The 26,596-nt window shown below is 38.5% G+C and overlaps 1 protein-coding gene and 1 pseudogene across 4 annotated transcripts in view; both read right to left on the minus strand.

Annotated features, from left to right (window-relative positions):
* Window positions 1-6,329: 6,329 nt before the first annotated feature.
* Window positions 6,330-26,596, minus strand: part of TWSG1 (twisted gastrulation BMP signaling modulator 1) — a 72,509-nt gene continuing 52,242 nt past the window's right edge. For all 4 annotated transcript variants that reach the window (XM_042910513.1, XM_042910514.1, XM_042910511.1 and 1 more), the window contains exons 4-5: window positions 11,904-12,170; window positions 6,330-9,343 (exon numbers count right to left, since the gene is read on the minus strand). In XM_042910513.1, coding sequence (XP_042766447.1) covers window positions 9,162-9,343; window positions 11,904-12,170 — 449 coding nt within the window. In that variant the 3' untranslated portion in view covers window positions 6,330-9,161. The remainder of the gene's footprint in view (window positions 9,344-11,903; window positions 12,171-26,596) is intronic.
* LOC122203568 lies at window positions 24,591-25,443 on the minus strand (annotated as a pseudogene).

Below are 26,596 nucleotides of genomic sequence, written 5' to 3' on the forward strand. Positions count from 1 at the left end.
AGAAATTTATGAAATGTATTCATAAATTTGCCAATCTAAAGAATTCTGGTATAGGGGCGCCTGGGTGGCTCGGTCGGTTAAGCGTCCAGCTTCAGCTCAGGTCATGATCTCACGGTCCGTGAGTTCGAGCCCCACGTCGGGCTCTGTGCTGACCCCTCACACCCTGGAGCTTGTTTCAGATTCTGTTTCTCCCTCTCTGTCTGCCCCTCCCCTGTTCATGCTCTGTCTCTCTCTGTCTCAAAAATAAATAAACGTTAAAAAAAATTTAAAAAAAATACTTTAAAAAAAAAAAAGAATTCTGGTATAACAGACAGTTCACAATTAATTTTCAGTGGCAACTAGTTTCCTTAAGTTAAAATTCTCCTAAATGTAATTAAGACTGATGAAATGCTAAGGAACTCAACCCTGTATGGAGGAAAACAGGAAATGTACAAGGAAGGTATAAGAAATGAGAATACACTTTGTTGAGGGAAACGTGTTTGATTTGTGTCCTAAAATCAGATGGGTTATTTAGAGAGAAAAGGCTTAGGACAAAATCTGAATGAAAAAGAAAGTTATAGAAGATTTGTGAAGGGAAATCGTTGGAAAATAATTTTATATGTGGTCAGGACTAAAACTGAGATAAACGGATTTTAAAGGTACACTGGTATAAGATGGAAATTTTGATTTTATCTCTGTTAAAAAGACAAAGTTTTCTTGGATTATTGGTCTGCTCTCAATAAAAAATTGTAAACAAAGGTTTTTTTTTTTTTCTTTATCTGCCCAGAAAGCCAAAGCTTCTGTGTTTTGTCTTTATCAGGCCTTTGATTACTTCAGAAAGTTAAAACTTCTCAATAAAAAAGGTAAGTTTTGTGAACAACTGTATAACCTTCTGTAGAATCTCTTATTGCCAGCTTGGTTAATGAAATATTGAGTTTTATACTGATCTACGATTCTATTTAGCCATGTGCTTTGAAACTTCCCAAGATTCAAATTCTAAATGAAATATTTTTTTTTAAAGTTCATTTTTGAGAGAGATGGGGCAGGGGATTGGGGCAGAGAGAGAGGAAGAGAGAGTATCAAACAGGCTCCTCATGGTGAGCACAGAGCCTGACGTGGAGCTCAACTCATGAACCCGTGAGATCATGACCTGAGCTGAAATGCAGAGTCAGATGCCACCCAGGCACTCCCTAAATGAAGTCCCTAAACCAAGTCTTTTCAACTAAATAGGCTTGTTTATTTGGTATGTTAAGTTACCTGGGAAAGTTGTCAAAGAAATGATGATAAACCTTAGGTTACATTCTTTGGGTAAATGCTGTAACTCTTCTAGAAAATATATGAAATTCTGAACGTTTTAATATGTCCTGGCATAAGGTCATCACTTGACATTCTAATTATTAAAATACTATATGTCACAGAAATAACCAGATTTCCTTGCCAACTGCATTGTTACAAACTCTCTTCAGATCTTTAACCATGTCCATTTTTGAGTCTTTTGTCTTGTACAGTTATCGTTCTGATGCTCTTGCAGAATGAGTTTTGTCTTCAAGATTGATGAAAAGGATTTTCTAACAAACAGGTTTCTGGTATCTTTAAGATCATAAAACTAAACTGGATAAGAATTTCCAGAACGAATGGGAGAGCTGCATCAAAACAGAAGAAGAATTAGCAACATGGGACTGAATGAATTGAGGAAGATGATTATAGTGTTTTTATGACTCCTGTTTGAAACATTGCTGGTTCTCCAATGTTCGCTCTTCTAGAGTTAATAGTTTTCTCTTAGGATATCTGTGACTTACAGAATTATGATAAAATATTCCTTTGTGAACAAGTTGCAACACTGGACCCTCTGAAATTCAGAAACTCTCAATGAGTATTCTTTCATGGGAATATAATTATTTGCATAAGTTCAATGAAACTCTGTTCTCCTTATAACAGGACACCATTGGAAACACTGGTTATATTACCAAGGCTTTTGACTAGAATGTCACGAGGGCCATGCATAGACTCAGATATGCCCAGGCAGCTTAAAGGAACTAAGGTTGACTTAATGGAGCCAAAAAAGCCCCTTGGAAATATCAGCCTGATATCTTGCTTACAGAGTTCCCAGCAGCCTTACCTGATGAGTAAAAGAAGGTCACTTCCTGGCAGGTGCAGGAACTTGAGGATATGTTGATGACCTTGAGAAGAGAGAAATTCACCCAAATCTATAGCTATTGCAGGCAACTCTGATGGCAAGTATTTGGCTTGGCTTTGGCCTCAAGAGGCTATTGGAAGTTCAATCTGGAGATTCATTGTAAAAAGTTCTAGCAAAGCAGATTTTTTAAAAGATCTGTACGATTAATCACTATTCTTACTGAGTTTATGTAAATAATTAGGCCACATTTGTCAAAACTGGACTTGTTTTACAAAGAAATTCGGCTTGATGTGGCTATCTCTGATAAAAACAAGGGTATTATAGAAAGAAAATACGTTTCAGTAATACATCTTTGTTGATATTTGATTTTAATACTATTTATTATAAGCTAGACTAGATCCTCAGTTCTTTTGGTTTCCTCAAGAATTTGGCTATGGCTCTCCAAACTAAGGTTTCCAAACTTCTTCCATTCTCTTGACTTAAAGTCATTAAAAACAAAAACTGCCCTTTTTTCCAAAAGCCCTGAAAACAAGTTGCTGGACAACTTGAGGTCAACTTCAGAGAAAATGCCCAAAACTCATGTACAGTCTTTGTGCCTGTCGAACTACAGGTCATTCAAAAGGATCACCAGAGACATCTGAATTACAAACCAGGAAAACCCATCTGATTCCCACTGCCTGTTCCCACTCCGCCTGAAGACATCTAAACATCTTTCTCACTGACAGCATGTGAGACTCTGACACTGGGTTTGTAATTTGTTCTAACCATTAACCTATATTTTTCTTTTGTTTCCCTAAAAGTGCCTCTTATAAATTACCTGATTGCTTGCTAAACAAAACAATCTATATGATGGGTAACACCACCTGCTACACAAGTAAGGCCTTAAATGACTCTCAAGATAACATTACGTTATTTATTAAGCACTATAGTAACTCATGAGTAAAGCAGTTCTAAAAAATAGAATGGCATTAGATGCCTTCACAGTAGCACAAGGAAGGACATGTGCCGTTATTAAAATGGAATGTTGTGTCTCCAATACAGATGGTGACAATAGTGTAACAGGATTACTTACAGATATGAATAACCAGATTGGTGGTCTTAAAGACTCTCCATTGCTACTTGATGATTGGTTAAATTCTTGATCTAGAGGTGGACTATGGTCTACCCTAAAGGGTCTTATTACACTTCTTATTTTTATTATATTAATCCTAATGTGGTGTCTGTTTCCCTTTGTTCTTTCCTATTGTCGAGGTACACGTAAACAGTTCCTGATTCCTTTGCCCTGCTGACAGATGATCCCTACTACACGAAACAATCCTTCCTTGACATCCACTCTGGACTCTCAAGCAGTGGCCTTCTGTGATTATTATTCATAGGAACAGACAGTGACCAATTTTGGATCATAGGTAGGAATATCTCTACAACTCCCTGTCAGCTTGAAGAAGTTACAGACGATGAGCCCTTTGCCCTTCAACAACCTTAAAGATTTAAGGACCAAAAATTGGTTAGGGGGGAATATGATGAGGGACAGAAGCAGGAAAATGTTTACCCTTAGCCAAGAAGGCTGGCCTCAAGCCTGCATAGTTTCAATAAACATCAAGTATGTGCTGCTTGCTACATTCTTTAAGGGTCTCAAGACTGCCTGCAAATCTCACCCATAGTTAATATCGAACTGAATGACAAGCACCACAGGAATCTTGCAAAAGTAGTTTTACAAGCAGAAATTCAAAGAAATGTAAAGTAGCTTCTGTAATCTGACACTTCCTGCCTGCCCCCTTCCCTTTGATCACTAAGTATGAAACCACCAGCCTCACACAGCAAAATGTGCAGATCTTTCTGCCCACGAGTCCTGACCTCATGCTACTTAAATAAACTTACTAAGTTGCACCTTACCGTCTCAAGAATCTTTCCTGACCGTTGAGTTCAGTGACCACACATCAAAATGGAAGAGGTCTGAGGTGGGCCTGGTTGGATGAGAGGGACCAGAATGGGGCCCTTAGGGACCCGCTGAGGAGTTGGGCCTTTATCTGAGGAGCCAGCATTTTAAGCAGAAGTATGAGAGGACCTGCTATCATTCATTCATCCCTAAAGCATCTGTGTCTGCCATGTGTCCCACACTTAAGGGTGCTGGACAACTGTGTTCAAGGCAGTGATAAAGAATCAAGTTCCCTACCCTCATGGGCCTCACATGCTAGTTAGAGGAGAATAGAAAAGTCACCGATAAGTACTTTCGGGGAGTTACCCGATATTAAAAAAATAAAATGGTAATAGGAGGGGTGACTGGGGAGAGGCCATTCCTTGAGAGATGGTAGTAGAGATATTTGAGCTCAGACAGGAATAAGAACAAGCAAACAAAATCTGCATAAAAAGCAGAGGGCAGCAGAGGAAACAACTCATGCAAACCCCAAGGGTGGCATAAATGTGGTGTGCTGAGGGAGGGCAAGGTCAGCAGCAGAGAGAACAGGAGGATGAGGGAAGGGGGTGTGAGGCGGGAGGAGAGGACAGTGAGGCCGCCGGTGGATAAGGCTGAGAGAAGAAAATGCCATTCCACAAACCCAGGACTCCAACAAGTCTTCTCTCATCATTTTCTTCAAATCAAGTAAAATCTGACCCAGAGCCCTATTGCAGCCAACATCTGCCAAGAGCAAGGCTCTGTTACCTACCCTGCATCTCACAGGATCCTAGAGGCAAGTCTGGGGGCCCTAGACACGGAAGGTGGGGCTGGGCTCCTAATAGCCGTAAGTTGAAACCTCTAGAAGGAGGCAACTGCTGACTTTGGAACCAGGACACTTCAGGGCACATTGAGGCCTGGAGCACAGTCCCCATGGTCTGGGAGACCCAGGCCTCTTCCCAATTTCTGGCAAATGCGATTGATGGCTTACCCCCACCTCCCCCCCCCCCCCCCCCCCCCAAGAAGCAAAATCCACTGAAGCAGAGGAGACTGCTGGAAAACAAAAAGTAGTTGTCTGCTTTGCTCCTACTAGGTAACTTGAGCCCCTGTGGCAAAGGGGCACAAAGGCCTTGCAGTTCGCTGGGATTTGGAACTGAGGTTGGGGAGCTATTACCTGCACATCTGTGTTAGAAGGATCACTCTGGCTGTGGCATCGGGTACATCAGGAGGGCTCACAATGCAATCATTGTTGCCACAGAAGTATTTCGGTGGTGTCTGTGTCTAAATTCAGTGGCTAACTTCAATCAAATCAGGACATTTCGGTCCCCGTGATGGATGAGGGCTCTGTACTTGTCCAGGTTTCTTTCTGAGTCACAGCACCATGCTGGGAGGGCAGAAGTTTTTCTCTCTGCTTTTGTACTGAGAATTCTCATCTCAAAAGCTGGGCCCTGGAGTTGCTGCTGACTCCATCCTTCAAGCACAGACTTCAAAATAAAAAGATGTAAAATGAATTTTTTTTCAAATGGTTAGGAAAAATCTAAGAGGCATAAGAGTCGTAACTCTTAACACCTATAAGCCAATGGAGCATCCGCCAGCTTAAGGAACTCAGAACATGCCTGGCGTGGGCCGCTGGGTGGGCCTGCCATACTGCAGCCTGCCGGCCTGCTGGCTTCCCCGGCTGAGAGGATCTCGCTCCACTGGGCATCTTCAGATCAAGACCCTCTGCCTCTCAGGGTCACATGACTCACCGCCACTGGACAGCTTCAGCAAAAGAACAACTTTCCTCATCGAATGTATGGTCCTACTTGAAATGAATTCTACCCCCAAACTCCTTAGATTTCTCATTCCGTTAAATCACTTGGCTGGCAACCTGTCCTCTAGAATGTTCCCCTCTCTAGAAGCCCTGTCCACCAAGCTATCAGAACGTAGATTCTGGGAAACAATGCTGAATCTATCATAAAGGTACCATTTATGGCTCTCAATTCTAATAACGTCACCCCATGAGGGTCACTGTGGGAGAGCGGGGAGTGATTTTCCTACCTTGACCTTCCTGTGACTCCTTCCAACCATCAGATAGATCTCCTGAGCCTTGTAGAACAAGGAGAATGTTAAGTATTTCATTTCAAAGTTTCCCCCGTATTGGAACAAAGCGCATGAAAAAGCAGAGAGCAAACTATTAAAGAGCCTTTGTTTCAACACAATGTGTAGGGACATCCAGAGTGAAGGGTACACGCTTCCCTCAAACTAGAACTTCACTAGACAGAAATGTCACATTTATTCTAGTGTTTGTTCTACACTGAAGTTAGCAAAAAGCAGGACACAGTCATTTCAATTTTTTATTAAAATACTCTTTTGCTTATAGGGACAACCAAAGAAAAAAATGCGTAATTCTACATGTTGCAGATCATGTGAAATACAATTAACATAGACTCTGGGGAATGTAGGATAGATTTTAAAAATCTTCAAGGAAGCTTTCACAAAAACGAACTTTAAATATGTGGCTTATTCATATCTACCTCATTTTTCAGAAGTTTTAGTTTCTTTTCTCTATGTTGATGCTACTCTGCTTTATAAATAATTGTTCAAATATTCTAAAAGCTTACCAAAGCTTTAGAAATATTATTTCTAAATGAAAGCCTCTCTTTTATAGCATTCTATGTAAACAAAGACTTACTTTATTTGAATTATCATTTGATTTGGTGCCACTATTTTGAGTACAATTTCTGCAATAATTAGATGTTATGGGGACAAAGAGAGACAGGAAAACTAACTAGCAGGGGCATGTCTTACCCTAGGAAAGAAACTTTTATATATGGCTTTTCTAATACCTACTGATTTAGGGGTTTTTTGATCTAGTTATAAAATAGTTAACCTAATTTTTGATTAAAAAAAAAAGAATTTTTACCAGAGCTTCAAGTTAGAAGTAAATCACATCTAGAATAGTAATAAAGGGTCTAAATTTTAGTGGGGTTACTGGCTTCTGAAATGTTATACTTTTAATTTGGAAAACATTATTATTAAAAACTTGAAATACATTATAAACTGGTAATGGAATCTTTTAGGTAAACTCTGTCTTTCAATCCCTTCATAAACCACAAAAACAAAGCAAAATTTAATATGAAATTAACCATTGCATTTAGGGATAATTTCTACTGGGAGAAATAGATGTAAGGAAAATCAGTTCAAATACAATAATGGTTCAAGAAATTACCTTCCCAGTATAAGGGCAGAAGAGATATTACAGTTAAAAATTTAATAATGAAGTCCTAATAAAGATAATAAATGCAGTTAAAAAGTGTCATAGTTAAGGCAACATTAAGCACTGTCAATAAACACAGAAGGATTTCTATATTCATAGATATGAAATTACTTTGAAGAATACCAAAGTGGAAATGAAGCACCTGGATGTAGATTCCTTTAAAACTTTCTCTTTTTTAGTTTAAAAGGTTTTAAGAAAACCATTACCTTTGTAGGCATTAATGAAGAAGGAAAGCCAAAATGTTTTCAAGGCACTTTTAAACAGAGGCATTTTAGGTGGAAGTAAGAAAAGGATATCCCAATGTTTTCCTATTAAAAAAAATACACGCAAGAGCTAAATTTTAACTCTTTTTTTAAAGGCCAAACGTTTTTGAAAAGGCTAAAGTACCTTTAGTATTCATTAGAGTAGCCTGAAAGAACAGAAAGGTATTAAGGCTTTAGATTTTATGATAGTTAATTATGATATTACATATGATTTTGTAACTATTGTTCATATAATGAATACAAATACAAAATGTCTAAGAGCATTATCTATTTTTATGTACTAAAATATTTAGGCATACAAAAAAGATATTCCTGCAAGTTACTTGTAACTCATAATGTACTGAAAAATTAATAATTTTGTATAGTCAAGAGTCTCTGTAATATAAATATTTATGTTTTAGATTCATGCTTGAAGACTGGGATTTTATTACGATGAAGGACACATAGTATTTAAGCTTATCATTATCGAAATATATAAAACAAAATAGTCTGTAGTGTATTTGGAGTTAACATCATCTTAAACAGAGATTTCTTTTTCATTGCATACCCTTCACCTCCCACTGCCTGATTATACTTTGTAGTGAGAACATTCTATCCAGATGGAAACCTAAAGCAAAGATTACACTATAACAAAATAGTTTAAGTTTGCTTCCCATAAGAATTGCCCGCTTTTTCAACCTTCCCTGTTCACGCCGGTGAGTTTCCTCTTTATCTCCTCCTGTCACTCAGCTTAGGAACAAGGCTCTGCCCACGCTGTCTGTACAACAGGACGAAGTGTTTCCCTCGTGCTCTAAGTGGAGTCTGATTTGGCAGGCACTTCCCATCCTGAGTGTTCCGTAAGGTGGTACCTTAAGTCTGAGAAATGCTTTAACTTCCTAATTCTTTATACCCTAGCAGAATATTTAATGCAATGTCATAGGTGTGCCTTGCAATTCTTGGTCAGAATTCACCTACATCAGCACTTTGGGCAGGGGCATGTAAGAGAAGGAGAAATTTTCCTCAAAGCTCTGTCAGCATGTGTATTACAGGATGGATTCTGCTACGTAAGAGTTTTAAACTGTAAAATGTAGTAAGCATTTACTTTCTAAAACCAACATTACAAGGTTTGAAATTAAGCCTTTAATGGTGAAATTTATGTGAGTTCTCATCGGACTATCTACCCTATTTATAGAAGAGATAAATGAGACAAGGTACAGTGAGTGAAGACTGGTGTACGACTGGAAAAACTCAGTGTCCCAGGAGTAGTATATGAAGAAATCATAACTTATGTTAATGTGCTCCAACACTTTCAAAACCAAAGGCTTTTGGAATGCTAGAAAAAAAAATGACATCGGGCTTTGTCAAAAAACCTCAGATCTTTCAAGAAATTCTCTGTGTACTTGCTTCTCATACGATCAAAGTTGTAAATGTATTTAAGAGGAAAGGGCTTATTGCCAGTGGGCTATAAAATCAACCAGAGCAGTTATAATTATAATTTAACACATTACTGGATTTGTCATACTTTAACTCCATCCAAATTCTTTCTATCTTCTTAACCAGCTAGCATGCTGGTGCAACCAGTAGAGCTCAATGAATAGTTTTTCATATCTTTCTTGTTGTCTAGATTGCTTTGGTTTGCATTCTTCTCCTTCTTTAGAACATGCAGTTCATACATTTGACAGTTTTACTACCATAGTCGATGCATTCTGGACCAATGCACTCGCAGCAGGCGTTATGGAACCAGCGATATTTGGACGCTCCCATGGATTCACAGGATATTTTACACTGATGTATGGACATGCAGTCATCAAAATAAACCACAGTACACATGTGTTCTGAAAAAGAAAAAATTAAGAGCTCAGAGCAAGAAAGAGGAAAATCAGGAAATGCTTTAATACCTGTCTGATATTAATAGTTATTCTTGGTTCTCTTACTGCTAGTCTACACAGGACAATGGATGAGGTGTAGGAAAAAAGATCACATTTGTTAATTATATTGAGAAAGAAGCCAGAGTCCCCCACTCCAGTTGAAGAAGGTAAAGGACTTCCTTAGTCACTTTATCAGATTCTGGACTTTGATCTCAAAGTTAAGGTTACTAGGCTTAACATTTGCTATGCTTCAGAGCTGTGCCTTTTAAATTGGGCCTTCCTTCCTTCCTTCCTTCCTTCCTTCCTTCCTTCCTCCCTCCCTCCCTCCCTCCCTCCCTCCCTTCCTTCTGTTTATTTATATTTGAGAGAGAGGTGGGGGGAGCACGAGCAGGAAGGGCAGAGAGGGAGGAAGACAGAGGATCTGAAATGGGCTCTGCACTGACAGCAGAGAGCCTGATGAGGGGTTTGAACTCAAGAACCATGAGATCGTGACTTGAGCCAAAGTTGGACACTTAACTGACTGAGCCACCCAGGCACCTCAAATTGGGCATTTCTGATAAGATTTCCTTAGAGGAGAGAATTCTCTGGTTAAAAGAAGTTTGAAAAATACTGTTCTAAACCTATACTGAGAATTTACAAAAAAACAAAACAAACTTAATTCAAATGATGCAAAATGGTTAGCAATACTTGGCACAATTCCGCATTAGCTATTTAAAAACGCTCATGTTATCAGTAGCAATTTCTAGTCTTGCTTTCCAACACAACTATTTTTGATTGTTTCAATTTTTAGTTCTCCTGGTGCTTAATATAATGACCTAGCTAGGAGGATAGGGTACATGAAATAAATAAAGACAATAAAAAATATTAATAGAGAGTGTGTGATTAGAGTCTGTTATTTTACAGAGCCATTTATAGAACTGATAAATTACCAGGCGTTTGAATAGCAAGGAAAGGTTTAATGGAAAAAAGCGGGCTTGTATTAGGAAGAAGAATGAAATGCAAAGTTACCAGGTAACAAAATAAGGAAAGTCACAAGGAGACCAGTGCAGTGTGCATGGGGAACGGAGTGGAGGCCAGTCCCGCTGCAGTGAAAGGTTGGCAGCAGGAGACAGCAGAACCATCACTGGCTATAGAAGATGAGATCAGGTCAAGACAGAAAACACGAAGGCCAGTATAGCATGAGACCAGGCAGACTAGGGACTGAGCAGGACAGGGGAGCTTTGAATCTCCAGGTGATTAGTAACTTTTTTTCATTTATTAATTGAACAAGTATTTATGGATCACCTACTATGGAATGGTCATTATGGACTCAAAGAGTAATGAGAGAATCCAAGGAACTAAGTACAAAATGGTAGACCTATAAGTTAAAAACAGACAACAAGTCAAAACACAAATATGGGGAGAAGGAATAGAGCTAATTTGCTCTAGAGGGAAGAGCAGGGGCACCTAGAGAAGGTGTCAAAGAGGAGAAACTTTGTCTCGAAAGATAGTTGGTGTTTCCAGGAAACTTGGCTTCCTGCCAATTATTTTATTAAATTAAATGATATTTGAACAAAATTTATGAATTATCATTGAATGCCTATTATACTGATTACATTTTAGTGGAGAAAATGGTAGCAAAATACCTTAATAAGGCATATTCCATATATTTCTGATGTTTTCCAAAATCTGCAATTTGTCTCTTAAGGTAGTATAACCAAAAAGCAACAAGAATGCTTACTCTGAGTATCATTAACAAATGCTGTTTTGCTTTTACTACTGATATCCAAAGGTCATACTATTTCAGATAGGCAGGGTTATAAGGGAGGGCACAACAAAAAGCCAAATAAGAAATAACACAAATTATACTATTTATGCATAATTCATTTCATATTTTAAGAAATAAAAACTTCATCATTGCCATATTCTTCCACAGTAAAATGGTGCAGAGCCTTTTACTTGAAAATATCAAAGATTTCATAAAAGTTACATGCCCTTTACATTAAGGAATGACCTATCCTCACTAATAAGCGTTCTTTAATGTGGTTCTCAAAGTTATACAAGTCATTCTTTCATTTAGTTCCCCTTCTGACCAACAGCACTGGGGACAGTTTATACCTGGAGATTAGACGTCTGTAATACCAACTTGCTCATAAAGAAATTTAGCAGATGACCTCAGTAGCATTTTTGGTACCAATGCTATTACAAAAACGTGACTTCCTAGGACACTCTGAATATTACCTGACAGTGTGCAATGCTATATGAAGTAAGCAGCACTGTTGCTATCCTATGGAAAGAACAATTTAAACCTAACACAAATAAACATCAAAATTAGAACCAGATTATCTATCTTCCAACACAACCTCTATCACTGTGACCATGAAGGAGTGGTGACTATATGCCTGACATGCCTCCTTATCTACTTAGGGATTAGGGTCATTAAAGTCCAGAATTTACTTAAGATTAGACAAACTCAAAGATACTGTAGGTTTCACAGACCACCCAGAAAGTGAGGGGGCAAGATAGAAAGTCAGCTGTGGGCAGTTACCTTTGTCACTGGAGTAAGGTGCGTGAACATTATTGCTAGGGACAGATACATTTTGATGGTGTGGCTGGTTCACAGTTTCTAAAAAGGAAACCAGATTCTCATGATGCGAGAGTTCTTCTGCAACAGGGAAGGAAACAATGTTCCAGTTCAACTGAGTGTCTCCTTCTGTGAGCGCCCGGAAGAGAGAAGGGATTGGCTCGTGAAGCTCCTCCACCGTGCTCTTTGAGGTTGGAGGTGTGTCACTATAGTTTCTAGGATTGCACATACCTGGAGGAGAAGGGACGAAGAAAATAAAAGTTATTTTTTCTCCCTGACTGGAATATCATGCAATACTGTCTTGCAATCAAAGCTCCAACATATTAAAATTAGGCTGCTTCTACATATATGTAGATATCTTCCTAGCTTTTTTGGCTGAGAGGGCCTAGAAGTGATGACACCCCTGTAGCATCGAGCACATCGAGTGCCCAGATGTTGTTTTCTAAATACCTAACCTCCACTAAGAGGGACCAGAGCTATTTTGAGAAAAGACTGATTCCAGAACTAGGTCAGGGAAAGTACAAAATGACCCTGGGATACTTTCTATCCCAAAAAGTAAGGAAATGCTCAGTGAATAATGGGACATATCAAAACACAGGATGTAACTTGAATGGGCTCCTACTGGCCAAGTAGACAATTTTAATGTCAAAATAAATGATGATAGTAATGGATTACCACCTGACAAATAAAATAGGAATTAATGAGTCCTTATATTATCAATAAATGAATGAAGGAAAAGCTCTTCCTTTTAGTAGTGTGCCCAGCTGATAAATGTAGAAGGAATGAAGGAAATAGAAAATCACCACTTGGCAATTATCATAGAGGTGTTTGATTCAGATGGGAGTCATCAATGGATGCTAAAGCTTGTGGGTGGAGGTCAAATGAGGAACATATTAAAGTACTCCAGGATCATCCTACATAACATAAAGTCTCTACTCAATAAAACTCTCAAGGGAAAGACCGCAGTACTGTTTCAGACTGAATGAGTCTGAACAGACATGACAACTAAATGCATCACATATTCTGGATAGCAGCCTGGATCAGAAGAGGTATCACAAGGGATACTGCTGAGACATTTGGCAAAATATGAATGAAGTTTGTGGACTGGATGGCAATGTTGTAACAATGTTATATACGAGAATGTTCTAGTTAGAAAACACAGACTAGAATATTTAGTAGTGATGGGATATCATGTATAAAGCTTGTTTTCTAAAGGTTCAAAAAAGGATGAATGATCATGCGCGCTGGGTATGCGTATATGGAGAGGGAGTAGTACTGAACAATGGAGCAAATTCGATAAAATGTTAGTAACTGGGGAATCTAGGTGAGGGATACAGGAATCTTCACCCTTCTGGCAGATTTTCTCTATATTTGAAATTATTTTAAAATGAATTATTTTGGGGGCACCTGGGTGGCTCAGGTCATGATCTCCCAGTTCATGAGTTTGAGCCCCACGTCAGGCTCTGTGCTGATGGCGTGGAGCCTTCTTGGGATTCTGGCTCCCTTTCTCTCTGCCCCTCCCCTGCTGGTTTTCTCTCTCTCTCTCTCAAAAATAATAAACATTTTAACAAAAAAAAAAAAAAGAATTATTTTTTTAAAAAATCTTAAAAAGGAAAACCGGTAGAGGAGAATTAGCGATAGTGACTATAGAAAATGTTTCCAAGGTGTTTTGTTACAAAGGGAAGAGCTGAGAAAATGCTTAATCAGCCCCAGTCTTTGGGCAATAGTAGCCCAACATCCAGCTGATATTGTGGAGCAGAAGGGAGCTACCCAGAATGCGAGTTCTGAGCTAATTAAATGATTATTATTGTCTTAAGCCACTACATTTGGGGGTAGGTTGTTTAGCAGTACTAATGACTGGAACACAGCCCTCCGGATTTTCTTTCTTGAATACTGTACTTTAAGAACTAAATTATATTTCACTTTGGTTTAGTATCTATTAGGTCTAATATGGAGTTTTTCTTTTTCCTCAAACTAAAATTTTGAACTGTTAAACCAAATTTATAAATTCCTAGATTTTATAAATTTAGGTGGAAGGGAAAATCATCTCGTGTTTTCTACATGTTACTTGTTTAAGGGACATGGCAAGAACTGAGGATAACGAGGTTGTTTATACTCTTCATAAAATCTTTTAATACACAGGAACCTTAATGATTTAGATGATGACACAGAATGATGGATTAAAGGGTCAATCTGACTCCTTTATTCATAAAAGAGGAAATGGGCCCAGATACATTAAATCATTCGTCCACTGTTATATAATCTAGGATTAACGCCAACATTATGATTCAGTCTGATTTCACATCCATTGCTGATTTCAATAACCACATTCTATAAATAACCGTTAAGTGGCACTGAAAAGCAAATAATACTTAGAATACGTGAATTATAAAATATACATAATTCATTCTTCTGCCAGATTTTATAATGAATGAAAATTAGTAATCTGAGATGAAAAGGTAAACAACAGAGCTCAATGGTTGGAAGAGCTAAACTCAATATCTACTGGGACTTTAAACAAACTTCAGGGCTCATTTCCAGAGATTTCATTACATTCAAAAAAGTTTTGAGGGGAGAGATTTTTGCATTTAACAAACTTAGGCCAAAAACATCTGTAATTTAAATCTGAATACATTGTGTTAAAACCAGTATGCATGAAGTAAATGCTTGCTATCTAGATAATATTTTTCCATGGCATGATTTTAAAGCTTTCACATATCTTTCTCTTTACAGCCAGGATTACATTCAGAGAGATCATCACTAGAAACTCTTCTTAGGCAATGCAGATTTTGACCCTCCATTTCTTGTCTGAAGCACTCTTCAAATTCTGAATTCTTTCAAGCATGGGGAGTTATGAAATCTGATCTTCCAATGACATGTGCGATTTATCCTGCTCAGGAAAAGCAACCTTTTAAAATTTCTGGAAGTTCTTTTTTTTTTTTTTTTTTTTTAATATTTTACAAATTTATTTTAGAGAGAGAGGGGGTGTGAGAGGACCAGGGGCAGAGAGAGAGGGACACAGAGAATCCAAGGCAGGCTCTGCACTGACAGCACAGAACCCGACACGGGGCTCGAACCCACGAACTGTGAGATCACAGTCTGAGCCTAAATCAAAAGTCAGACACTCAAGTGACTGAGCCACCCAGGCACCCCTGGAAATTCTTTAGTTGTCTTTATTCATTATGTACAATGGATTAATTTCTGGGGAGAAAGTTACTAACCACTCACAGCTTAAAACAATTAGGGAAACTTCTCTGGAAAGCATCTATCATCCTCCTGAAGTTTATCATTGTTAGCTTTTCTTTAGTTGGCTACAGAGGTTATTTTCACTATCATTGTGTTGAGGCAGTTTGTTACTTTGTGCCATTCTATCACTACAGTGAAGTTTTTAAATTTTAAAGAAACCGGCTCTGCACAAGGCAGTCAGGAGAGGCTTCAAATCAGGAAACAAATGGCAGCCATTGAAAAGGCAAGCATTTCAAATCCTTTAGGTGCATAGAACTTTGATACAATTTGTTTCAGGCAAGGCAGAATTCACTACTATTGTGCTCTAGATCTACAACTACTAAGTACAAAGATTTTTTCTGATGTGTGCTTAATTCTTTTATATATCTGACCTGTGTCTTCATACATTTGAAAACTAAGGTTATATTAAAGTAGAGCTTACTTGATGAAACCACGTTTTAGGGTAGTTATTAAGACTAAGGGGAAAGTTATTACTTTCCTTAATGTGCATGGTTAAAAGCAACCACGGAGTCCAGAAAAATGTACAATAAAGAAGCAACATTGCTTTCCACTCCTCCCACCCCCAATTCCACTCCCCAGACACACCCACTTTAAAAGTGTTCTTGGGACACCTGGGTGGCTCAGTTGGTTGAGCATCTGATTTCAGGTCATGATCCCACAGGTGGTTCCTGAGTTCAAGCCCCACATGTCAGGCTTTCTGCTGTCAGTGCAGAACCTGCTTTGGATCCTCTGTCTCCCTGTCTCTCTCTCTCTCTCTCTCTCTCTCTCTCTCTCTCTCTCTCTCTCCTCTCTCTCTGTCTCTCAAAAAGAAAAAAGAAAAAGAAAAAAGTCTGTTCTTAAGTTTCTCTGGTAGTTACCTCTACGAGAATTTAAATAAAAATGGTTAATTTACCAGAAGCAGTAAAAACATCTTAGACCTTATCTATTAATCCTCTTATATGAGAGATGAAAATTAAGTTCATTTACACTAGCCTCTTTCTTGTGTTTCTAATAATTATATTATTCTAATAATATAGAATACTCCTTTGCAGTCTTAAATACACTTAAACTTCTGATTCTTATTTCACATCTCTTAATTCCCTCATTTGCAAATAAGGATGCCAGTGTCTTCCCACTTTCCCCACTCAACTTCTCCTAACTTATGTTGACAAACTTAATAAAAACCTTCTGTTGCCTAAATACAATGAAATCTTCTTGTCTTAGTATACTTGATTTTGAAAGTTGAAAACCAGCAAACAGCAGTTTACCTTAACATGACCCCATGAACATTGTTCACTGAAAAGCAGACAGTATGATAGGATTTCCTTGTCCAATGCTGTATTATCAGAAGAAAATATTTCTAATTTTAAGATAAGATGAATTTTTTTTCCATGAACTCCATACAATACTGAAAAACAGCTACATTTCACACAGCATTGCCTATCAGGTCTTCTTGCCAAACATTGTAACCTGAATCCAACCAAACTTTTAACAACTAGCTTCAAATTACTGGAAATACAGAGGGATAGAGGAACAAGCTAAATGACAACCTCAAGGAAATAAAGTTAGACCCTGAATGTGGGATATTCTACAGGCAAACTGATACTGTTTCTTCAATATATCAAGTGGCATGAGAAAAAAAACAACACACAACCAGATACCATATAAGCATCTTGTTTGGATCAATTTGAACATATCAACTATACAAACATGCTTTTGAGACAAATGGAGAAACTTGATTATGAACTGGAATGTTAGGTTATACCAACAACTTATTGTTAATTTTGTAGGTTTCATAATGGCATTATGATTTAAAAAGTAAATGTATTTTCTTTTAGGGATTGAAACTGAAGAATGTAGGGGTAAAAATTATTTACTGTCTGTAGTTTGCTTTTAAATATTCTGTGCCAAGTAAAAAGAAAGGGAGGAAAGGATAGATGAAACGAATGTAGCTTATTTTTGATAATTGTTGAATCCAGTGATGGGTATATAGGAATTCATCATGCTACTCTCTCTACTTCTCTGGATGTGAAAATTTTCACAATGGCAAATCAACTGCCATATTTAATTCCTAGGACTAATATTTTCTTATTGAAGTTTTGCATTTTCTTGTACTTTCTATGCTAGGAATTTTCTTGGAGTGTGTGTGTGTGTGTGTGTGTGTGTGTGTGTGTGTTTGTACCACAGATAACAAGCTTATAACAAATCTTGAAGAATTATTCTGCTTCTCAAGTGTATGCTAGATATCCTATGGAACACATTTTCTTCTCAGAGATAGGCTTCTCAGGGCCCTCACTTATTGCTTCGGGCAGACTAGTTGTCTCTTAAGCTTCTGTATTATTTATGCTTTTAATTTTCTGTATATTATGATGTTTCGACATCTTTCTGGCTGGGGAGAGACTGCTCCTTCCTGGGCTAGTCAATTCTTAAAGCCAGCGGTGGGCTCAGCCAGAAGGACACTTTTGATATGCAAATTGACCAAACCCTGAGCCACACCTCCTCTATCACCCAAGCACCCCAGGAGGCACTCGCTTAATGAAGCCAGACCTGGTGCTAAGCAACTAGCGAGTGTCTCTAGGGCCTAGAGCCCACGGGAATTATTCAAACTGGCCAGTTCTAAACTGTTTGCCCCGCCCCGCCTTTACTTTCCAGTGGAAACCCCACTGAAGATTCTGGCCCAGATTTTCCTCCTGTTCCTGGCTTTTGCCACTTGATAAAAAGCTGGTGCTTCCCCTATGACCCTGGATGGCATGCAGTGACCCCCTCTCTGAGACCTGTGATTTATAATGAACTTTGTTCCTCACTGAGCCTTTCCTGACTGACCACAGAACAGCCTCCTGTGTAGTTTTCATCTTATAACTGTCCTTAAATCACCTCCTGGTTAAAGCCAGTATTTCCTTCAACCCATGTTTTTCTCTTTCTTGGTCTTTTGCCTTATTTTCTCTGATACCACACCAAATGTGGTGTGTGCAAAGTACACTTAAGAGTTCTTGCTGTCCAAAAATGTTTTTAATTTTACATTCACATTCTTGATCAATAATTTGTCAGTTCAAAATAATTTTCCTACTGTGTACTTAAGACATTGGTCTGGTGACAGTAATGAGAAGTCTGATGGCAGTGTGATTCTTCTTTTCTTGACTCTGGTTTTCTACTCACATGATTTATTTTATTTTAAGTAGGCTCCATGCCCAAAGTGGGGCTTGAACTCACAACCTTGAGATCAAGAGTCGCATGCTTTGCCAACTGAGCCAGCCAGGTACCCTTGCAGTGTAATTCTTATTCCTTGTACATACACTCTATTGTTATTTCTGAGATCTTTCAGAATATTATTTAACTTGGCAATTGGAAGACATAGGAGGCTGTGTTTAGATGTAGGTGTTTTCTCATTCATCTTGTTCTGCATTCTGTAGATTCTTCCAGTCTAACGATGCATGTTTTTTTCTCAGCCTTGGGAAGTTTTCTTCTATTATTTCTTTGACAGCTTCTTTCCTCCTATTTTTGATTCTTTTCTGGAGTATCTATTTTTCCCTGTCATATTTCCCATCTGTCTGTTTGCTCTATATTTCTATGACATTCCAATGTTATTTCCAACCCCTCTTAATTTACAATTTTTCTAATCAAATTTTAAATTTGCAAATGCTTTCTTGTTCTGTTTTTTATAATATAATAATACAATATAATATGTTTTCTCAAATTCCTCCAAAATATAGCCATCAGTTTTCTTAAAGATTTATTTCCTAAAGATTTCCTCCATGGTCAGCTGGTCTGCTGCTGTACCGTGTTCTTTCCTTCAAGGTACTTGCTGTACTTTGTTCACAGATCTGGTTTTTAGGCTGGAGACATTTCCTCTCCTGCAATACCTGAATGAGGGGCTCTTGACTCTGGGGTGCCAACCACACACCAGTGATTGTAGTCCTTTCAACTTAATTCCTTCAATTTCTCTAGAGAGAATCTCTCCATTTTTTTTTTAACCTGGGTTATTCTGAATGTTGTATATGAAGAATGAGAGAGGGGGTAGGGTATCAAATCATACAGCTGTTCTTTAGACACATCTTTAAATAACCTTTCTATTTTCACATCTATTTCTCATTCTTACATGCCACAAAAGTCAAAGCTGAGCCTGAAGATTCACTGGGGGGTTTAGTTAGGAAAGTCACTCCTCACCCTGCCATAACCCCTTTTTCTGCAAATTGTTTTGGTGTTGCTTCCAATCTGTTTACTAAACAGCAAGATTCTCCATCTTCCTTTTAGGTATTTCTCCAATTTCTCTTTCTCTTTGTTGTTAAAGTTCATTTCCAGTTGTATTCTTTTATTTCATTTTACTGGAGTTTAAAAAGTACAAGGGAGAGCACGTGTGAAAATAGACCGCTGTGTTTGAACCAGAAGTCACATTTGCTTTAAGGGTATGAAAATGTGATGAATCATATTTTCTTTTGCTTTTTCTTGCACTCTGGCTCTTGACCTCTCCCCCATTCCCTCTTCCATCTCGTTTTCCCCAGAATCTCTTGTATCCAACTTCCTATAAGGCATCTCCACTTGAAAACCTTATATGCTCCTCAAACTCAACTGTCCCAGTCATCTTCCCCAACATACCTGGGCATTATTATAGGCATTCTCTATCTTGGTCTCTGTCACAATTTATCCAGTCACACAAGCCAGAAACCCAGAGGCTACTTTGGCTCTCATTTCTCAATTCCCACTCCCAAGGTGTCACCAAGTATGGTCAAGTTAATCCAATTGTTTTTCCAGTTAGGCCACATTTGTTCATCTCCTCTGCTATCACTCTAGACCAAGTCCCCATCAAATTTTGACTAGACCTAGAAGCACTGTATTTTGATGGATTTTAAACTCTATCTTCCATTCTCCCTCAGAAACTCTAGACCTTTAAAATGCATGTTACTGAATTTTGCTATCTGTTATCCCTCCTTTTGGCTATTAGCTTCTGAACACTCAGGCATACTTCTTCCTCAGTAACCAATAACTTCAATACCTGGATCACCACTTCATTTCCACCCCTAGACCCACTGTCATTGTTGACAATTTCAATATTCACACTGAAGATCCCCCTAATACCCTGGTCTTTTGTTGCTAGACCCCCTTAGTGATAGGGTTTGTAAATCCACCCCACCTCAGTCATACAACTCATAGGTCTAGCATTAATTCCCTTCTTTCCTTATATCTTACATCCAGTTCAAACCACACTCTGACAACTTACATGCAAAATATTTTCTGAATCTGAGCCTCACCATCTCCACTAATGTCAATAATCCTAGTCTACTCTACTATCATCTGTTACTTCAACTACCACAACCACCTTCTAACTGATCCCCTGTCTCCTCTCTTCACACCCTAAAGTCTGTCTTTTGTGCAGAGGTATCCAGAATGGTCATTTAAAAAATGTAATTTGGATATCACCAATGCATCCTCTCCAGTTGGTTTCCATTATACTTAGGGTACAATCCAAATTCCCTTCCTGGCCTCCAAGACCTAGTCCTTACCCACCTCTCCCACTCATCTCCCTCCACCCTTCCTCTTCATCACTAACATTGGGCCATACTGATCTGTTTTCAAACTTGGATCTTTAGCCACTGCACTTAAAACATATTTTGATATATTAAGTGGTACACATCAATCTTTTGTTAATGATGGTTAACTAAAGTTACTGATTTCTAAAGCTTGTTGGAGACAGACTCTTTTTAACTCTAAAAAATTAGAACTTTCCAGTACTGACAAAAGGAGGAAAAAAAGCTCTTTGAGACTTATCATTCACCTGTTTTCCCTAAATGAAAAAAAAATTATTAAAAGATGCCTTCTACTCTAAGTAAAAGTAAAATTATTCTAAAGGTATCTTGGATTCAGGAGTACTTGGGTGGCACAGTTAGTTGGTTAAGTGTCTGACCTTGGCTCAGGTCATGATTTCACAGTTTGTGGGTTTGAGCCCCACATTGGGCTCTGTGCTGACAGCTCAGAGCCTGGAGCTTGCTTCGGATTCTCTCTCTCTCTCTCTCTCTCTCTTTCTCTGCCTCTCCCCTGCTTGTGCTCTCTCTCTCTCTCTCTCTCAAAAGTAAACAAATAAACATTAAAAAAATTAAAGGTATCTTGGATTCTGTTTATTATACTTTTATAAAATAAAATGTCTTTATTGGAAGTATGTATGAGGAATATTCAACTTTAGAGAGAGGTATGGGTGGTATAAAGAAGGGAGACATTTCATATATATACTTTCTTATGTTGTTTGAATTTACTGTATGTAAATAGTAATTTTAGTTTTTAAATTATATTTTAGAGGAAAATACATATGTGTTAATAGTAGTTGATATCAAAGGTCCTTCTTTTCTATATTTTCCTAAAATTCAACACAGTACTTTCACCTTAAATGACGTACTTAGACGTGCAAAATTGTTGCTTCCTTAGGAGTTTTCTTTAAAAAACTGAATATATTTCAGATTTTAAAAAAAGGATAGATTTGAATAGCAGTTCCCAAAGAACAGTCTAAGAACTTTGTGGAGTCTCCAGGATCCTTTCAGAGGAATCATACAGTCAAAGTAATTTTCATAAGACTTCGTTCGTTTGTTTCACAGGTCTGACGTCGGCACTGATGACACAAAAGTAATGATGAGCAGAACATTTGGCAACTTAGCTTGAATCAAGGCAGTGGTACCAAACTGTTATCAGTAGTCATTGTGTTCTTCACCACCAAATACAGTTTTAGTTTGTTTTTAAAGGCTCATTTCACTTAAGACAATGTTTAATGGAGCAAATAAAAATTATTAGTTTCATTAAGTAGAGATCCTTGAATACATGACTTTTTAATATTCTGTGTGATGAACTGGGAAACATGCAAAAAATACTTGCTGCATACTTAAGTGCAATGCCCGTCTTGAGGAAATAGCTTATTTTTTAAATTTTTAAAAAATTTTTAAAAAATGTTTATTTATTTTTGACAGAGAGAGACAGAGCATGAGCAGGGAAGGGGCAGAGAGAGAGAGGGAGACACAGAATCCGAAGCAGGCTCTAGGCTCTGAGCCGTCAGCACAGAGCCTGACGCGGGGCTCTAACTCACGAGCTGTGAGATCATGACCTGAGCCGAAGTCGGACGCTCAACCGATCGAGCCACCCAGGCACCCCGATTTTTTTAACTTTTATTTATTTTTGAGAGACAGAGAGCGCGAGTGGGGAAGGGGCAGAGAGAGAGGGGGAGACACAGAATCCAAAACAGGCTCCAGGCTCTCAGCTGTCAGCATAGAGGCCAAAAAGGCCACAAATAGTGACTGAAACTGAGAAACAGGGACATGCGTTGTCTAGAGCAGCTTTCCTTAATCTTTTAGAACTCATGCCCTGTTTTCATAAACATAAAAATCCCACCACCATTTGTCCTCTCACGAGTTGTCATAGCGATATGATGCCTTTCAGTGCAGACTCAACACATATTGCCTAGTAGGGCAGAGACAACATTAGGAAGGGCCATAACAATGTAGTCTAAGTATGCAGTTCTCAGATGGTCTGGCTAAATCCAAGAGAAAATTTGGAGTTCACAGAATACAGCTTTATGCCCAAGCCCAATTATCTACAGAGATCATGAAAAATTAATAGTTGTAAATAACTATTAAGTCCAACATCATATACTAGCTTAAAAGTGACAGTTATAATGGCTACAAATGAAAGCTACTGTGTTATACGATTTTAGAAGGACACCAGCTTTGCCTTCGTCTTCACAAGAAGCCGAGTAACATATAATGCATAACATACAAGAAGTAGTACAGCAGAACAGGTCACAGAGCATGGACTTGAAAACCAGACTACCAGGCTTGAGTCCCAGCTTTCTTTCAGACTAGTTGTCTAACCTTAGGGAGGTCATTTAAACTCTCAGATGTTTCCTCAAGGAAACATCTGTCAAACAGATGAAGGATAATAACATTCTCATACTCCTTAGGTTTGTTGTAAGGACCAAATTAATATATGGAAAGTACTCGACATATACAGATGTTATATAAGCATTAGCTATTAGTTTTTTAGAAAGTATTCCTTGGCTGACTAGTAATCCAATTTGGACACTGCTACACTGACTTTTTAAAAAAGAATTAAGAAGTGTTCCACTAGACAAAACTCTTTAGGGAGTCATATAGTATATATGGAATGCATGGTCTAAGAATCAAGACATCTTGAACTAAAGATGCACTAATTAACTATAATTAATTCATTCAACAGCAGAATCTCATCTGATCTCTCCAAATTTTACAATATCAACAAAACTACTGTCATTTGTTTAATTCACTGATAAACATTTTAAACTTAATTTTTTTTTTTTTCTTTTTGGTCTAGTGAGCAGGGGATGGGGAGAAAAGGAAGGACACCTCTTTCTGTAATTACATGCTCGAAAGTGTCACCTTCTCATTAAGGTTAAAGGAATACATTGCGCGACTGTAAAACCACGCTGGAGAAAGTGTGAATGCATGACCTTGAGACGATAGGGAAGGTGGTCAAAGGTGACGCCACTTTAACATGCAACTTCCTCAACAACCAGGAATGCTGCCGGGGTCCCAGCCCACCAGGCTAGGTAGCCCTTGGTGCTAGCACCCAGCCGTGTCTCCGACTTGCTGGCACACCAGAGGGCCTGAGACATCTTTGTGGAAGGACTTTGAGAAGGAGAGGCATAAGGCTACAGAGAGAAGTCAGTCCCTCTCCCCGCCACTGGTACTTTGCCTTAGGAATACAGTAGGCTGTCACTTGGGTCAAAAGCATAACCGTGGCTAGGAGCAGGGAGAGAAGGAGGATGGTTACGAAGAGGAGGAAGAGGAGGAGGGGAAGCGGGAAACAGGAGGGGGAGCGGAGGAGGTGGGGTGGGAGGGATAATTTTTTTTTGTTTTAACAATAAATCTTTATTGAAAGACATTAAAGACAGAAAGATATTAAGTAGAAAGCAATACCATTCTTATGGGTAGGAAGATTCAACATTAAAACTATATTAACACTCTGGGGCATCTGGGTGGCTCGGTCGATTAAGCATCCAACTCTTGATTTTGACTCAGGTCATGATCTCATGGTTCATGGGATTGAGCCCCGCATTGGGCTCTGCACTGACAGTGTGGAGCCTACTTGGAATTCTCTCTCTCCCTCTCTCTCTGCCCCTCTCCTGCATGCATTCTTTCTCTCTCTCTCAAAACAAATAAATAAACTTAAAAAAAAAAGCTATATCAACACTCCAAAAATGTATCTGTAAATTTAGTGTATGTCCAACAAAAATCCTAAGGTTTCTTTATGTTGACATGAATAAAGTCTCTTTATTTTGAGAATTAGATGCATGAATAAAATTTACATAAGATCATATTGTCCATGCTATTTTCCTCTGTAACCTATTTTTTAACAGACTTTTTTTTTTAATCTATGTTGATGCTTTATTTGAAATAGTTCTGAGTTTCAGGGTTCTTTCCTGCATCAAATGAATTAAAGTCAAAGCAGGGAGGAAAACAGAAAAAGGTACTTGTCAGTTTGAAAGTCACAATTTACCTTTCTATAATTAGATTAGGAGGGAAAAAAATGAAGAACCCATTGGTAGCAGGGAGAAGCAAGAGTATTCTAGGGTCTGGCATTTGATGAAATAGATATTTAGTTACTGTTCATTTCCATTGTTTTTCCATGGCAGAACATACAGCAGAGACTTGGGAATACACATGCCTGAAGCCAGGTTACTCTTATATTCCATAACTATGTTGCTTGCAGGGCTGTTGCTGCCACAGTAGTTGGCTGTGCCCCAGACAAATGGGGTGCTGGTCTGTTCCCACAGATCTTTATCCCAGTCTTCATCACAAGGAGGGGCACTGCCAGGTGCTCTCGGCCAGAGTCTCTTGTCCAAGGTTCCTGGTTTGGTTGACAACATCCTGCTCAATATGACTTTTATCGTCACAGCTTGATATATAGTGGCTGATTTCGGCCCGAGGAACCAGTGGCGAGCATTGAAGGGACAAGTAGCCAATTTGTTTGCGACATCAGGATGATTATTTCTGCACTTGGTAAGATGATTATTTCTGAAGGGACAAGTAGCCAATTTGTTTGCGACATCAAGATGATTATTTCTGCACAGGAAGATTATTTCTGCACTGCAGGCCCTGATCTGGTGGTTTTTATCATAGGGGAATTATAATAGCTTCTCAGGGTCCAGGGAATTGATGTAAGTTTCTTCCATGTTGGAAATGAAGCAGCTGAATCCAAGTGCTGGTTGAGACACACTCTTCCCAGAGTCGCTTTCTCTTAACAGACTTTTTCAGAACAGTTTTATGGAAAAATTGAAAAGACAGTACAGAGTATAATACCCCTACACTTAGTGTCCCCTATTATTAGCATCGTATATAGTATGGTACTTTTGTTAAAATTAATGAACCAATATTGATACATTATTATTAAATAAAGTCCATACTTTTTTCAGATTTCTATAGTATTTACCTAATATCCTTTTCCTGTTCCAAGATCCCTTTTAGGATGTCACACTGTGTTTAGCCATTATGTCTCTTTAGGCTCCTCCTGGCTGTGGTAGTTTCTCAATTTTACTAGTTTTTAATGACTTTGACAGTTTTGAGTAGTACTAGGCAGGTATTTTGTAGAACACCCCACTTTTAGAATTTGTCTAATGTTCTTCTCACAATAAGAGTCAGGTTATGGGCTATTGGGAGGAAGGCTACAGAGGTAAAGTGCTATTTTCGTCAAATTAAATCAAAGCTACACACGACCAACAAGATTTATGGCTTCTGATGCTGACCTTGACCACCTGGCTGAAATAGTGTAAGATTTCTCCACTGCAAAGTTACTCTCCCCCACCTGCCACCACACCATTTAGAGGGAAGTGACCATGAGCAGCCCAAACCTACACAGGGTGCAGTTCTGCTCCGGCTTCTCGAGGGCAGACCATTTACATAGTTATTTTGAATTCTGCCTTGGAGATCTGTCTCTTCTCTTCCACTAATTAACTTATTTAATCAAATATTTATATCAGTGTAGACTCATGAATACTTATTTTATACTGTTAGTTATGATCCAGTATTACTTTATTTTGTTGCTTATTTTTAGCCACCAGGACACTCACACATCAATCAATATGGGTATCTTTTTTTTTTTTTTTTAGCACTTCCTTATCTTTTGGCACTATAGTATGTTCCAGGCTTATCTTCTTTATTTCCTGCCTCAGTGTTAGAACCAGCTGTTTGTTTCTCCAAGGAGTCTGGCTCCCTATTCTCTTATTGGAGAATGATAATTAGAAACCAAAATCTGAGTGCAAAGTGTGCTCATTGTACTGGAGCAGGATACCCTTTTAAGACGTCTTTTTAGGGGCGCTTGGGGGGCTCAGTTGGTTAAGCGTCTGACTATTGATTTGGACTCAGATCACAATCTCATTGTTGGTGAGATCGAACCACATGCTGGGCTCTGTGCTGACAGTGTGG

The sequence above is a fragment of the Panthera leo genome, chromosome D3 (genome assembly GCF_018350215.1).
Source record: "Panthera leo isolate Ple1 chromosome D3, P.leo_Ple1_pat1.1, whole genome shotgun sequence".
Taxonomy (NCBI): domain Eukaryota; kingdom Metazoa; phylum Chordata; class Mammalia; order Carnivora; family Felidae; genus Panthera; species Panthera leo.